This window comes from Artemia sp. Qi Xiang Cuo, chromosome 2, assembly GCF_049724085.1.
Source record: "Artemia sp. Qi Xiang Cuo chromosome 2, ASM4972408v1, whole genome shotgun sequence".
NCBI lineage: Eukaryota > Metazoa > Arthropoda > Branchiopoda > Anostraca > Artemiidae > Artemia > Artemia sp. Qi Xiang Cuo.
The window spans coordinates 24082682-24099806 of NC_142795.1; the positions used below are offsets into that span (position 1 = coordinate 24082682).

A 17125-nucleotide genomic window follows, 5' to 3' on the forward strand; every position below is an offset into this window, starting at 1 on the left:
CACTTTTTGTGATCAGTCCTTATCAGTTAGGGCTGTTTTTTTTTTTATTAATTTCCCAGATTTCCGGCATCTAGGTTCGAGGTCTGGAATTTGACTACAATTATTTACACCCTCGAGGTTTGGCGCAGAAATTCATTTAGGAGGGGGAGGGGTGTAGGTAAATACATGATTTCAATACAAATGTGGCTAATGATTAGTTTTGCTTTGTTTCCAAAATATTTCTTAAGAAAGAATAGATAGAAAGGTGACAAACATCACAAGAGATTGAAAAATTCTAAGAAGGACTGCTAGAGCTTGATATTTTGGTACCAAAAAGCATAATTATTAGAAACAAATAACGATGTTTTATTCAATGTAAAAGAGGTATGATACCTCTTTTACAGTAAAAGAGGATGCTTGAGGAGCATTTCATCCCTAATTTTCGCTATAATTCCTCATACTTACCAAATATCTATTTTTAGCATTTTTGTAAATTACCAGCAACTTAAAAACGTTCCAGCTCTCTTGAAATACATTCTATGTACGTGCGTAATATGAAGTACCTCTTAATAATCATGCAGAACTGAAATTTAAGATACTGTTCGGATTTCAAATAAACAAAAGTGGAAGCCTTCGTCTTAAATTTTCAAAATTAAGCGTATTTGAATCCAGTTCTAAGCTCTTTGTCAATATTTGGTAGTTTTTTTTTTTTTATTATTCTCTGATGAAGTAAACCTATTCAGTAAGTGCAAAGTAATTACTGAAAGTTAACCAACGCATAAATACCCTAACAGAGCGTGCGAATTGAAAAAGGAGGGAAATGTAGTGAGTTCCACGGGAAAAGTGTGAGAAAAGGAAATTTAATCACATGAAACAATTGGATATGTGGAAATAAAAACTTTAATTTTTAAGTGTTCTCTAGGAAATTAATTATTCTTCCCTTGTAGTTTTGACTATGCGTCAAGCAATAGATTTGTGAAGGGTTCTGTGTTGAAGTGGATTAGGTCCAGAAAAATAACTTTCAAGATGTAAGCTCTTGAAGTTGGACCAAACTTAAATGAATCGCTTTCAGTTTTCAGGGTATGCGACTAACAAATATCTATTAGATTAATTTACTATGACAAGCATGGTCAACTTCTGATAAGAGCTGAGTTCAGTTTCTTTTGCCGTCTCATATACCACTTGTTGATTATTTTAGATTAATAATCCCATATTCTCACCATAATCGGTAATCAAGTAATTTTTACTGTAGAAATTCATATTTTATGGCTCAGTAGAAATCAGGTTCAATCTTCATCAATGTCAAATAAAAAAAAAGATTTTTTCAACCGAAAGTAAGAAGCAATATTAAAACTTAAAATGTAAATAAATATTTCAGTATATGAGGGGTCCTCCTCAATACCTCGCCCTTCACGCTAAAGTTTTAAATACTTTTAAAAATAGCTTCTTATTCTAATTAAATGACCCTAGTGTTTCGGGAGAAGTTCTTGAAAAACTGGGATAAACAGTCAAACTTTAGTGAATTGCGCCAGTGAAACAAACTTTAGTGATTTCCCCACAGAAAGTTCTTCCCACATAAAATACCCTCCCAAGCCCCGTAAAATTCCCTCCGGATAACTAATTATTCTTCCAATCAAGCTAGGAATCCCCCTTTCCTGGAATTTTTCCCCCGGAAATCCCTCCCCAGTAGGAAGTCGCTGCCGCGTAAAACTCCCCCATCGAGAATTTCTCAGGCAGAAAATGATTCTATGGAGAATTTCTCTTGCAGAAAATAAACACCATGGGAAAAACCCCTTAATTAATTTCAGTCCCGTTGAAAATTTACCCCCTGGTTGAAAATTCCCCTAGAACATCTCCACATGCCAAATTGAGTAGGCAAGTAAGACAAAAAGAAAAATAAACAAATAGAAAGAATTTCGTATAGGAATACTCGCGGAATCCCCCCCCCCCAAAAAAAAAATGTCTGTATACTTCCCAAACAATGGGGAAGTTTCATAACTTAAAGCCCTCTCCCCAGGGGCTGTGGGGAGTCAGCTCATCCCCAAAAGCATAATTATTGGATCTTTTAACTATGCTGAACAAAATGGATGTCTCTAAATTTTGGTCAGACGACTTTGGGAGAAGAGGCCTGGGGGATGGGGGCTAGCTACCCTCCAGCATTAAGGTCACCTAAAAAGGGCACTAGAACTGTTCGTTCAAATGAGCACTATGCCGATTTTGTAGAAACACTGGTTCGATACGATTACCCGTGGAAAAAAAAACGAACAAATAAAAACGCACCCGTGATCTTTCTTCTGGCAAAAAACAAAAAAAAACAAAAATACAAATTCCACATTTTTCTAATGCGCTGAATATGATGGTATGATTTTCATTAAGATTCCCTGACTTTTAGGGACTGTTTCTCCCTTTTTCTAAAATCAGGCAATTTTTCTCAAGCTTTCGGTAGGTAAAACTAAAGTTCATGAATCTTATATATTTGGAATTAGCATAATAAGCCAATTCTTTTGATGTAATTAATGTAATTAATGGTATAAAAATTAATTTTTTTAGGGTTTCGGTTATTCTTGAACAACGTCACTCCTAAATACGGTTCGTTACAAAGAACTGTTGGAAAAGATGTATTTTTAAGTTTAACAAGGGAAATTAATCTTTGGTTCCATCAACCAATCATACATTTTATGTAATTTGTGATGATGGGGATGAAAATGAGTGTTAACATAAATTAATCTAAATAATGGGGTTGAGCTAGAATATATTAAGTAAATAATAACAGCATGAAGTAGATTTAGTTTACTGTTTACAATAGTTTACTACTCATAGAGGAAATGAGGTATTTTGAAGCTTTTTAGTAACTAGTAAAATATCTTTGCTGTCACTACTGAAGGTCGTATTTAACATTTTCAATATTTCAAAAATCATTTTTGTCAAAAAAGTGCCAAAATCATAGCCAAAACAATTGTCAAACGACTGCCAAGAATTGCCAAAAATTGTTTGCTAAGCTGTTCCCAAAAGGAAGAACATCAGATCAACATGGACCGGGAGGGTCAAGGCTTGACATCCATTGCTCTACTGACCCTCGCTTTGAGGATTTTCCTTAAACGCGCTTTTAGATTTTCGGTTACTATGGGCTAGAGCTCGTTTTTCACTAGATTCCTCCATAACGATATCGTTCACCACCCGTCCTGAAATTTTTGTCGTAAAAAATCGTAAAACGTTACAAAATACATATAAACAAATTTTTAAAATTTTTCTTAAAAAATTATCCAATAGTTGCCAAAAATCGTTTGCTAAGCTTTTTTCAAAGAGAAAGTCAGCAGAAGAATATAGAGCGGGACTATCAAAGTTTTACACTTATTACTCTGCCGATTCTCCCTTTGAGAGATTTTTTTGACGCGCTTTTGAATTTCAGTTACTATGGGCTAGAGTTCATTCTTTACCAGGCTGCCCCCTAACGATGCAGCCCTGAATGCTTAGCAAACTGGTTTCGGTAATTATTTCAGAAATTAAAAAGTTTTGATACGACTCTTGAATGTGATATTGACGATGAATCAACTAATTATTCAATTAAAATTAAAATATGGGTAGATTGGCAAATATTAAAATTCAGCTATGTTTCGGTTTTTGGCATTTTGAAAGTGTACAATTTAGACTAAATTCAGTTCAATATGAAACCCTGCATGGATTAGATTTGATTAAACCGTACTAAGTTGCCTGGGCCATTGTATATGTGTGCATGTTATGAACTAAATGTAGTCGCTTGCATTTGTTGTGTTGCCTTAATATGTTTTCTTCTTTCTCTGTCCTTTCATTTCCTGAAAACTGACTGTTGGCTATGTTACTATTGACTTTCGCGACTAAAAATGTCAAATAAGCTACTCCGCAAATATGAATAGAAAAGTACGCAATCTCTCGCGAAGAAAATCATCAAAGAAACTTAAGGGTGCATTTAATCCGATTCTAATTCTAACAGAGGATTTGAATCCAGATTGGGGTTTTTAATGAAAGTAAGACGTAAAAGGTTAAATAAAAATAATGAAAAATGTAATCAGTTTTTGTCTGTAGGCTACAACCGGGAAACGATTTTCTTTAAAATCCCTAGGAGACAAACGAAGAGTGAAAGAGTCATACTCAAAGCGGTATGACGTTCAAGCATAAACAAGGCGTATGCGCAGGAGGCCTCTGGCCTCGTGTGCCCTCTTACAATTTCCAATTATTGTATGTTTTTTTTAATATTCTTTATATTTTCCGAGTATTTCGCCTGTTTTTGGCGTTTTTTGAACATCCTTCGATGTTTCACAGCCCCTCCATATAAAAAACAAAACAAAAATGAATTATTGTGTAGCCTATATTTCTGGGAAAACAACTGACGCAAAAAAATAAGCAACTGAGCAGAATCGCGTTTGAAGTTAAACTGCAGGATTATTATAAAAATAAGGAATTATTTGTACCACAGACAGCGTTACATCAAAAATTGTGAATTTCATTTGCTGCAAAGGGGGCTTTGCGTTACACAAGAACTCAGGCAAACGTTATATGCGGGGCTGAGAACCGCAGGCATGGGCTAATGTACTGAACCACAACACACAAAATTGCATGCCTGTATTACTGTACACTTTTCTTATTATTGCTGCAAAACACGATACCAGTATTTAATCACAGCCTCTAGAATGCTGAGCGCTAAGACCTTGTTTATGAGAACTACCATCCAAAACGATCCACCACACTGTATCTCAGTCTGACATTAATTTAATTTTAAGCTCAACTAGAATTGCAACAGGTCTCGTATAATCTTGTAAAGAGGTGTGATGTGATAATTACATATAACAAGTTGTGGGAACACCTCACGTGCACGGCCTGAGGTAGTTGCCGTTATCACTACCCCAAAAGACCACCTCTAATTATTGCTACAAGCCGTAACACGCACAATATCTATTGAACTTTAAAGAGCCCAGATATGCTTAGTAATTCAATTTGGAAAGGACAGATAACTTTATGGGATTTTTTTCGTCTTCTTTTTTAAGACCAACTTCAGAGTGCCATCTAATTAAAAGACTGTACAGAAGTTGAAGTGGGCTTATCCGCTAGAACCTATAATTACCTTTACGAGTCAGTAATAATAAAAAAGAGTCCTTAAAACTGTGACACGAGTCAAATTTTACTATTTTACTGGTTTAATTCTACAGTAACTTTGTTGATTTTACCTCCATCCTCTTCCAATTTTTTCTATAGAAAATCAAAATTGAACCCTAAACTGAATTTCAACAGATTCTTGGCAGAAAATTTTACAACAAACACTTATTTTAACCCTAGTATCATAAATACTACCCCTTTTGGCCCATATCTACTGATACTTTTAATTACGTTCTCTGTGTTTGAACTTGACCCATGTCTACATGTCGCATGAATAATATGTTGCACAGACCTTGCTTTTCTACACTTCTCTCGCTCAGGGAAAATCTTCATTACAATAAAAGAAATTGAAGCTGTCCTAATAGACAATATTAGTTTATAATTACATATAGAAGCATTCACCTACATTTAGTAAAATTGTAATAATCAAATTGTATAACAAAACTGATCTTCTATGTTTTATTATTCTGTTACAGGTTTGCTTTAATTGACAGAAAATCAGAACTTTCATTAACATTAAGATAATCAAACAGAATAAAAAAAACAAACAGAAAGAAAGATAAGGATGAAAGAAGGGGAGGGGGCATAAAAAACAAAAGCTTTAATCAACCCTTTAGCTTGGACTTTTAACAAAGTTACTGACTTAGTTCTTCTTCATTCTCTATCTTAACCGACTAAATTGTTCACAGGTATGTTCCTGCGAATTCCAATCGCAAGTCGTACCAGTTCAATATTCCATCCGGAGCCTGCGGTGTTGAAGAAGCCATCGGTTCAGATGGCAGTCCTTTACTAACAACTACTCTAATCATGCAAAACGATGAAAGCTTTCAAGAAATATGGGATAGCTCCCGTAAGATAATTTGTGATTGGAAAGGTAGTATCTCTAAAAAACTAGCCGTTAGTTCGTATAAAGTCAGTATGCTTGAAACTGAGCGATCGAATTTTGCCAACGACATCGACGTGGTAAACGTGTGGCTGGATGTACGTGCTGGAATATACCCCGAGACAGTATCACTAGGAGATTCTATTGTCAAAATAGGTGACCCCCTTTCGATAGTTGTTGGAACTCAAGGTGCTGCAAAAGATATTGATATTCGAGTTCAAGATTGTTTCGCTCACAGTAATCCTGACCCTAATTATGCTAATTCTTACAAAATTCAACTTACAGACAGCAGAGGATGTGTGCTGAAAAGAAAAGTTATGAAGCCCTTTACACGTTTTACTGGGGTTGGAAAGGACAAGGGTAAAATTGTCGTAGTGAGTACACTGTCTGCATTTACTTTTCCTGACACAATGAACGTGTTTACGAGTTGCAATGTTGAAGTATGCAAAACTACTTGCGATGTGTCTTCTTGTGACACTGAAGGCATAAGGCTTACAAACAAGGATTTTAGCAGAGTTACTATAAAAACAACGGTTACAACAATAAAACCGTTTACAGAAAGGATAACTCAAACTAGCCCAGCTACAACAAAAACTACTACAAGAACAACTTTGAAACCATCATTTACAAAAAATGTGTATTCGATTACTCCGGTTAGAATCACCACAGAAGCATCAAGTAGGATAACAGATGTCAAGACTAAAGATTGTGAACATGAATCAGACGATCCTCTTTGCCCACCTCGAATTACGCCAACTAAATGCTATCCAGGAAGCCAAGATCCATCTTGTCCTATAATTTGTAGCTCGAAATTTCAGGATAAGCGTTGCCCAACAAAAAATCCAGCAAACTCTCCTTGTTTCCCTGGTAGTGTTGCTCCAGGTTGTCCTGTTGTATGCAACAAACAGTTTCAAGATAAACAGTGTAAAATCTTAGGAGGAACAGAAAATTTAGCTGACGTGAGCACGGAAAGAAATTTTGATCCTGAAAGACAGCCTCGGCCGATCGCAACAACACCCCTGTCTATCTATACCAACTCATTTGTGTCTTCCAGAAAAACAATGAAGCCTTTTGTACCTATAAGGTTGACAACTCTAAAATTACAAACCTACTCTAAAGAGCCAAAAAATATGCTTAATAGAGCATGCGATTCGGGATCAGTTGATCCTCAGTGCTTTTTCTGTAACAGGCATCCTCTAGATCCCAGATGTAAACAAGGGGATCTTACAATTTCAGGCTGCTTCCCAGGAAGTCTTGATCCTATTTGCCCAATAGTTTGTACAGAGGTATTTCAAGATCTCAGATGTGATTCCAAAAAAGTAAAAGTCGTGAAAGAGCCTAAAGAACCAGAGTCTTTAAACTGTGTCGCTACACCAGATCACCCAGAATGCGTTCAGAAACAACCAGAATGTTTTCCAGGAAGTGAAAACCCGGACTGTCCCGTCATATGTGATAACACATTCCTTGATGAACGTTGTTCATCCAAAGTTCTTTGTGAGCCAGGTAGTATTCACCCTAGTTGCCCAATTATCTGTTCAGATACCTTTACCGATTCAAGATGTACAGGAGAGACAGAAATATCCACATTTGGAAAAAAAGTAACAACCACAAAGCCCCCTTATGTAATAAATCCATTAGTTATGCAAAAAACGACCAAGCCACAAATAATAGCAACCACAACAAAGAAGAAAATATATCTACCAACGTCTCCATTAAAGAAAGCTACTACTAATACAAAGAAAAACAACATCTATGTTTCCCTTCCACCAAACTGTTATCCTGGTTCATTGAGCCCAACTTGTCCAATTGTTTGTAATGAACTTTATATGGACAAAAGATGTAACAAGGTAAACATGGAAAATCCTTGTTTTCCTGGCAGCAAGGACGCTTCATGTCCTATTATCTGTACTGAAAGTTTCCAGGATGAGAGATGCAAGGAAAGAACAAAGACTCCGGCTGATTGTTTTCCAGGAAGTCAAGATCTACGTTGTCCCATTATATGCAATGATGAATTTCAAGACAGTCGATGTGATATAAAAAGTGCTACAGCTAATTTTCAACCTCTTATTACTACCACACAGGGCTGTGTTCCAGGAAGTAAAAATCCTAACTGTCCAGTAATTTGCAACAGTTTTTTCTGGGATGAACGTTGCAATAAAGATCGACCAACAGAGCAAGAAGAAAGACCTTCAACTTGCTATCCTGGTAGTTTAGATCCTATGTGTCCAGTTATTTGTACAGAAAAGTACAGGGATATTAGGTGTAGAGAATCCTTAACAACTACTACACCAGGCTGTTTTGCAGGAAGTAAATCTCCTAGTTGCCCAATTATTTGCAATAGCCTTTTTTGGGATGAGCGCTGTATTCAAGATGAACAAACATCAAAAGAGGAAAGACCTTTTAGTTGCTATCCTGGTAGTAGTAACCCTTCCTGTCCAGTAGTTTGTTCAGAAGAATTTAGAGACATTAGGTGTAGTCAGCCTTTGAGTTTTACCACACCAGGGTGCTTCCCAGGAAGTAAGGCTCCTAGTTGCCCAGTTATCTGTGACAGCTTTTTCTGGGACGAGCGTTGCACTAAAGATATATCTTTGCCAAAAGAAGAGAATCTGTACAATTGTTATCCTGGCAGTAGAGATCCTGCGTGTCCAGTTGTTTGCTCAGAAGAATTCAGGGATATCCGATGTGAAGTTCGAAGTACCTCTCTTTTAACCGGTAGTAGTACTCCACAAACTTTTCCCGTCACTACCACATCATCACGTACTAAATGTCAAAAGAATTCAAACGAACCTGGCTGTGAAAAATTAATGAAGACAACAGCTTCTCCTATCCGGTGCATTTATGGCAGTACAGATCCTGTGTGTACAGACGTATGTAAAGGACCTTTAAAATCAGTTCTTTGTCCGTCTCAGACTACTAAGTACATACAAAATTTCTTGAGCACTGCAGCATTACAGCGCAGTACTACTCCAAGAAATAAACTAAAATGTGCGTTAGGGAGCCAAGATCCAGAGTGCAAACCTCTTATAGGACAACCGAATGAGCCAAAAACTATCGTTTCGACTTCAACAGTGGCTCCTCGACCGATTTCATCACCAACAAAGGAATGGTCTGGAGAATCTCAGTACCACGCTTTTCACAAATTCCACTTTCAAAAAGGAGATGGAAGACGAAATGAAAGACTTTTTGGAAAAATTGGGCAGATCGGAAAGAATTAATAGGAAAAAAACGAGTTCCTCTATTTATTATGCTTTTTTTTGGAAAGATATTATGTTTGCAGGAAATTAACATTTATCCAAGGTTGAAAATTGTTGTAAAAATGCATTTATATACATATAAATATATAAGACCTAAATAAAATTCGTTAATTCCTCAGTACTAATGCACGTTTGTACCCAATAACTAATAAAATTCTTTAGTCCTACATTAACATCAAATCAAATACGCAAGTTAAACAGCCATTATTGAGCAAAATCAACTGGAAGAAAATTAAAGAAGAAATCGAAGATCAAAGATCGAAGAAGAATTTGTACTGCATGAAAGGTAAATATGTTTTCTTGATGCACAAGACAAGGTCTGCACTATTTAAAAACTTATTCTTCCTACCCTGTCTTTCTATTTTCTACCCTATTTTTTCAACTTCTTATGTCTGTTTCTATTACACCAATAATATTTTGACTAACTTGCTTATGCATAGTCTAAGGCACTTGTTTTTACAGCTTGTATTTTTTTTTATAAATCTGATGCTAACGATAGCTAATGCTGCACAACTGTGATTTAATCCACTCTAAAGAAATTTGGCCATATGTTTTCTAATTTTTCTTCTTTCTTTTCGGTTTCTGATCGGCTTTTTTAAAAGTCAAGACACATTTTTTCATAGAAATAAAAAAAAGGTAAAGAATACCACACTGGATTTTACAGTTCCTATGGGCAGTGCTGATCTGTCTTTCATGCCTCTTCAGCCAGGAAGTGCAATGGGGGTTGGGAGCCAGCCATCCTGTGCTTTCGCATCCCCTTCCTGTTTAATTTCCCCAGATTTCTCCAGGTAGCCACTCAGAGCTAGGTCGACTCTAGCTGTGCTAACAGAGTCACGCTACTGACCTCCGTTCCAAAAGAAATAATCAGCGACACCAGGACTCGAACCCATGTCCTTATGGACAAAGTATTTCAGGTCTAGCTTGCTAGCAGGTCCGCTAGGTTATTTAAGACATAGCATTAAAATAACTTAGCTTGTGGATAATTTTGTTTTTGCAAATAAATTTTTTATTCTGAGAATATTTGAATACCTTGAACCCAAAAAAAGCATATGATGTAAATATTGCCAGATTTCAGCTCTAAAAATTCAACTCCGAGGATAGATAGACTCAAAATTCAAAGAAACAACTTCATATTTGAATCCACCGTTTCCTGGTACAAGCTTTTGTATTAAACTCAATCTTAATTTTTTATATTGTCTCGTGGCGACGTCATGTGATTCGTGAAGTATATTTTTTGTGATAGCATCGAAAAACTACTTCTAAAAACCTCACAGATCGCTAGATTTTTTCTATTGAGACATAGGCACTCACGCCTACAATTAATTTGCCCACTTGAGCAGTTTTACAGTCACGTAAGTTGCAATATCAAACTTGAAACTTGCCTTTGAAGTATGGTACATACGATATTTTATTTCTCTTTAAAAATTTTAAGAGAACAATAGTTTGACTTAGTTATGGAGAACACACATGCCCCTCAAATTGAAATAAATTGACTTAAAGCAGGGGCGTACACAAGGTAGGAAGGTTGTACCAATCCACCTCCAAAGTTCTAAGATTTTTAAAATATCTGATTACGCACCCCTCCCCAACTCTGAAAAAATTATGACGGAGGTCCCTGCTTCTAAGCATAGTCATACTTCCCGAGGCGGTTTTCAGGAATATTGAGAACATCAAATCATTCATCTGCTTTATTAACATATCACATTTAACTAATCTAAGCCCCAAGACGGGAGATGGCAAGTCACATTTTGGCAAATAGGGTTCAATATTTCAAAAATCACTATTTGCAGTAGATTATACATTACACAATTTAATACAATAATTCTATCAAAATACTGTTTGTTAAAAATGTGATGTCGTATTATTAATTTTTTTATTATATTATCATTTATATTTATAAATTTTGCGTAATAGAACAATTTCCTATTATAACATTTTACTGGCAAAACAGTTTAAAAGGTATACATGCCACAGCAAGATTAATAAACCTTGCGCTTGACCAATTACCGGTGTATTACAAAATCTTTGAAAGCTGCGACGCTAAATGAATAAAACTTACACCGAATAAGTTTGTTTTACATGCTGATTTTAAACATTTAATTTTTTAGTTTTGAATTTTTCATCCACTCTCTTTTTTACTTTAAGGGATGAAATTTCTTTACATTTATGCTTTTATATTTTTATTTTCATATAGTTACAATATTCCTTATACATTTTTTCTTTTATGTACATTTATGCGTTTATTTTTTTTTGCCTTTCACCGGCATTTGATCAAAGACTGGTTTCATCATCTTCCTGAGGTAAATACCAAATTTCTGTCAGAATATCTAAAAAACATGATTATGTTGTATATATAATTGAACCCCATTTTCCAATCGTCTAACCTGTGAAAAATTAGCTTGTCTAACCTGTAAGTTACTTAAAAATAAGTAATAGCCAATAGCTTACATATCAGTAAGAAATGTATTATTGAAGCATTTTACCAGTCAATTATGCAATTGGTTCATTATTTAGATGTGTTCTAAAATAAAATTCAAAAAACTTTACAGTTAATTAGAAATGTCAGTAGAACTTACATAGCGATGTCTCTTAGTTACTGGTTTTAATTCATGAACATTGATCGAAGAACCAAATTTATTTTTTAAAATCTTGGAAGAGGAGTATTTCTCCTACTTTTCAAAGAAAATAGCAAATAAAAAATATTTTACAGTCAAAATACCCGAAAAAAGATATTTTACAAAATCAAAGGGGGGGGCACATAAATTATCACACTGTAGCAATAGGAGAGTGTCTAAACAGATCCCATTTGCACTTGCTTCTATCATTTCTTTAAACTTTGAATGGCACATTTGAATTCTTTTTCATTATTGAATACCACATGTCTTTTTATTTATGCCTATTTTTAATATTCATTTCATGGATGGAACCGAGAATAAAAGCTCTTTTGGTAATAAGTGGGGTAATACAAACAGAAACGATGTGACCACAGCCCATGGTGGGTCGTTTAGCTATTGTCCTATTGATTTAAATACCACATTTATACCACCTAATATTACAGGTAATCCAAATCACAGATTAGCCTTGAAGTACCAAGGACATCAAAATAAAACAGTTTTAACAATTCTGGCCTCCTGGACTCACATTCATACCTGAAAACCGTGATTTTTTAAGGTTATTTTTTCTTGGTTGTTGGAAAAATTAACAGATTTTCAGGGCAGCGTTTAATATTTGTCAATTTTGCCAGGTTGACTTTTAAAATGGATAAGCGTAACCATGGGCGCCAGTATGGGGGGGGCAGGGGGGGGACTCCCGCCCCTGGCTGACTGATGCTGCCTTATTTTTATACTTTTGTTCTGAGATTTCTATTATATAGCATTAAAAGTGCCAATTAAATTAGGTTTGTCCCCCTGGAATTCAGCTTATGGGTGCCCATGAGCGTAACTAATTCATTAAGTTTGGCAACGCTTTTCGGTCATGAAAATTCAAACATTAACAATCTGTTCATTCCCAAAGCCAACTACACCTTCAAAGAAAGCTATGCCTTCCTAAGGTGTGAGGTGCCACATGTTTTTATCTTTTTGTTTATTTTCCACAAACTTTCTTCTTTAGTTTGACGCTGTCTACTAACAAAAACTGTATAACTAAAAAAAAAAGAAAGAAAAATGTATAACCGTGCATGGAAATCTTTTTCATTAAAAACTGGATGCCCAACTTTTCCTAATTTCTTGGGATATACGTTATGTTATGTAGATTTTTGCTCAAAGCAATTCAAGCAATCGAATTACACTGTCCTTGGTACTTCTCACTTCGTAGTTTGAACTTCTCTGTACTGTCTTTGGTACTTCTCACTTACTTCCCACGCACGAGCACATACAACTGACCCACAATCAGTTTAGTTGACATTTAGAAAACGACCCATCGATTTTGCAAGACTCAAAAAAAAAATCTAAAAGGATTTCTATAAGAACCTATAGTTAATTTTACGATTACAATTTATTATGAGGATTTGGCTCAACCAGAGTTTCTCAATCTTTTAGTATTAATTCGTTCCCTCTTCCCCCAAAAAACAGGTAGTCTTTTCACTTAAGTTCTTTCATGAATTCCAAGTAATGAGAATAAATTTCAGTCTAAGTGTCTGTCTTTTATCAGTAAAGCCGTATTTCTCATAAGTTATCTCATTAGAATATTTGGTAAAACATTCTGTTCATTTTGTCAGCTTCTATAACAAATTATTTGCTTATTACTTTTTGTCTAAGCGCCCTTTTTCGATGCAGCCTGTCACCCTAATAAATTGTTTATTGAACTGACTTAAATATTTATGAACTTTTTGTAGATATGTATACCAATCTTTAAATGACAAGTTCCAGTTTACCATACCAATAAACGACTGTGGGACAAACCCTGTGAGGAGGAATGGTAGGCAAGCTTTCGAGAATCTCATAATCATTCAGGGAGATGGCATTGTCCAAGAAATCTGGGATTCATCAAGAAAAATTGTCTGTGAAGTTTCAGAAACAATCCCATCAGGTACAACAGTGTTGGAGAGTTATAAGGTCAGCATGCTGGATTTTGAAGAGATATCCTTCCCAGCAGAAATTGGAAGCATCAGCGTTAAGATGAAGCTTTTGAATGGAGAGTGGCCAAATGTTAGTCCAATACAAGGTAAATGCAAAATCTGAATTTCCAGCATAAACCAAGTAGGTTTATCCTTATGGCGGTGCGTGTTTCTGCTTGCTACTACTCAACTACAGTGACAAAAATTATATTTGAAAATTAAAATTTAATTAAAATAAAAATAAAGTTTGAATTACAACATCCAGACTGGGAATTTTAAATAAAATGGTCGAAAACAGAAAAAAACTCTACTGATTACAGGCGTGTCACCAATAATCGATTTACATACCGAAATCAAGCAGATGTATTTTAGCGGAAAAATCGACATCAGAATTTTTGTTACATTCAGAATCATGATTGTGAGAAACATCCAAATTTAATTACTATAATTTTTGTAAATTATGCAAAGTTTTACGAATTAATAACGCAAATTTTTACGAATTTGCGAGGTTTAGTTACAAATTCTTACAAGGTATAATTATGTAGACGTATTTTTATTATTTTTTTTCAATAACATTCTATAATAATTCCAGCCTGCTTGCTCATCTTATGCTTCAAGCCATGAAAATAAAATGTAATTTCATCAAATACCTCTTAAAAATTCCCTTTTTTTATAATTTTAACTATAAAAAATCTGAAATTTATGAGATTTATGAGACATAAAACAAACAGTCTACTTTCATTACTTCTGTCCAGTCATCTTGGTTATTATGGTGATTTTCCTTTTTTCTTTTATTGTTGATGTTCTGATAAATAAAAACAACACTATTCAAAATACTTGTTGTTTTCATTAAAACATAAATGGGACTCAAGCTGCTTAAAAGGTTGGGAGAATGGGGGAGTACCACCGCTCTTTTATGTAAGCCTTGGCTAGCCCTGCAATGTTTTTATTTGTTTTGTTGTTAATTATGCTATGAAAAATGCAAAACACAACAGTTCAAAATATAAATTATTTTCAGTAAGGCATAAATAACGCTATGACCTTTAGAGTTTTAGGGGAAGGTAGCTCTAAATCTTCCTGTTAGTCGAATTTCAACTCGTTTTAAGTTTGAACGGACAACTTATCTCCATTTTTGTTCGTTTTCGGATGCGCTTATTTATGTATATGAAAATTTGTTATCTTTACGTTTAAAGAGATTATCTATTTTAATTTCTGTTATGTTATATTTATTCGTTGACAGTAATTTCTGTTCATTTTAACTTCGAATCGTTGTCAAACCGTATGTCCGCTCGTCTTAGGTTTTAACATGGCTCTTTACTTTTCTTTGAAAAGCTTCTGTTTTCCGATTTTCTTTTCTATAATAATGTCACCAAGTATTTACGTTCTCTATACCAACCTTATGGAATATTCCTGGCTGCCTAATATTAATCATTATATTCACCCCAAATTACACTTATCTGTATGAATGAAATATTGTTCATCCTATGTCAAATGTCCAAAGATATCATTAAATCTGACATTCGATAAAATATTTGACTAGTATAAACAAGGGAATTCAAATTTGCTATTGCTATTTGTTTTTGTTTCTGATATTATTCCACTATGGATAAAGCTACGAGAAAAAAAAAATCAACACGAAATGGTTAAAAACGACTGAAAGCCTAGTTAAAGTGATAATTTTCTTTCCTTCTTTCATTGCAAGTTTTTACTTTATGCATTATTGGTACCCCATCAAATGGTAATTGCACAGACAAACGGCAAAATAGAAATGAAGCCCCATGGCAAAAATCCTCTCTAACTGTAGACTACCTTATTAACCGCAAATATAAAAATAGGCAATGCTAAAGTGGCGCTACAAAAGACCACGCACCCTTATTTTGTTTTACTGTATACGGTAAAACGGCCAAAACGCAATTATTATTAGGGGCAAGACTTAGCTCCATCATACTGCGTCCTTATTTTCATTTAATAATTTTATTCTCTGTCTGATCATTTATTTTCGGATAGGTAAAAACAGCAGATTGAACGTATACAGATGTAAAATTTAAAAGAGAAGTAATTTAGAAGTCTTTTCCTTCTAGACTTTTGTTTCATCACCTGCCCTGCAGAAGGTTACTACAGATCCTAGCGAGAGAGAGAAATGAAAAACTTTAATCTTCAATTCATCAGTGGCGTTGATTAAGGGAAATTAGGGGGGGGGTAATTTATTTGTTTTTTTCAATTTTTTCAGTGAAATACAGAAAAAAAACATTTTTTAGAATGAAAATACCAAAAAAAAAGTTTTTGAATCTATGAGGGAGACAAAACTCTTGGAGGAGGTAGGCAAGTGAAACCAGTACCGTTCAATTTTGATATAATTTTGGTTTTTAGTATTATTTTCTTTGGTTTCATTTTGTTTAACATTTCGTTACTCGTGGATTGCGCAAGAAATAAAGTTCTGATCTTTTTCTATTTTGTTTTTGCTGTCTTTCTCGTCTGCATGAACTAAAAAAAAACTGCAAAATGAAAAAAAATAAAAAATCATGCAAAAATTTTAGTCTCTGAAGCTTTGAATTTAAACTAGCGAATAATTCTTTTAGATACCTTATTAAAACCCGCTTTCCTTCCGAAAAATATCTGTGTAGTGCCTTGAGAAGCTTTAACTACTGATTAAATAAAAAACAAGTTTTTTCAGCTGAAAGTAAGAAGCAACATTAAAACTTAAAACGAATAGAAATTATGCCCCGCTCTTTACGCTAAAGTTTATTATTGTTATAAAAAGTAGAGCTGTAAGGAGAGCCAAGTTCACAACTTGCAGCCCTTCCCCCGGGGACTTTGGGGGATTAAGTCATCCTCAAAGACATAGTTATTAGATTTTTCAACTATGCTGAACAAAATGGCTATCTCAAAATTTTGATCGGGGACTTTGGGTAAAAATGAGTGTGGCAGGTGGCCTAGTTGCCCTCCAATTGTTTTCGTTACTTAAAAGAGCACTAGAACTTTTAATTTCTGTTCGAATGAGCCCTCTCGCAATATTATGGCGCCTCTGGGTCGATACGATCACCCCTGGGGAAAAAAAAACTAATTAGCATGCATCCGTGATCTTTCTTCGGGCAAAAAATACAAAATTCCACGTTTTTGCAGATAGGAGCTTGAAACCGCTACAGTAGGGTTCTCTGATACGCTGAATCTGATGGTGTGACTTTCATTAAAATTCTATGACTTTTAAGGGATGTTTCCCATCTTTTTCAAAAATAAGGCAAATATTCTCAGGCTCGTAACTTTTGATGGGTAAGATTGAACGTGATTAAACTTATATATTTGAAATCAACATAAGACTTCAAT

At 34.8% G+C, this 17125-nt stretch overlaps 1 protein-coding gene across 2 annotated transcripts in view; it reads left to right on the top strand.

Annotated features, from left to right (window-relative positions):
* LOC148955028 (uncharacterized) overlaps nucleotides 1-17125 on the top strand; it is a 76427-nt gene that overhangs the window by 55843 nt on the left and 3459 nt on the right. Inside the window, exons 4-5 of one of the 2 annotated variants that reach the window (XM_089099802.1) lie at nucleotides 5799-9532; nucleotides 13580-13718. In XM_089099802.1, coding sequence (XP_088955928.1) covers nucleotides 5799-9207 — 3409 coding nt within the window. In that variant the 3' untranslated portion in view covers nucleotides 9208-9532; nucleotides 13580-13718. Of the gene's footprint in view, nucleotides 1-5798; nucleotides 9533-13579; nucleotides 13909-17125 lie in introns of those variants that run through there. The other variant, XM_089099810.1, reaches the window with a different exon arrangement.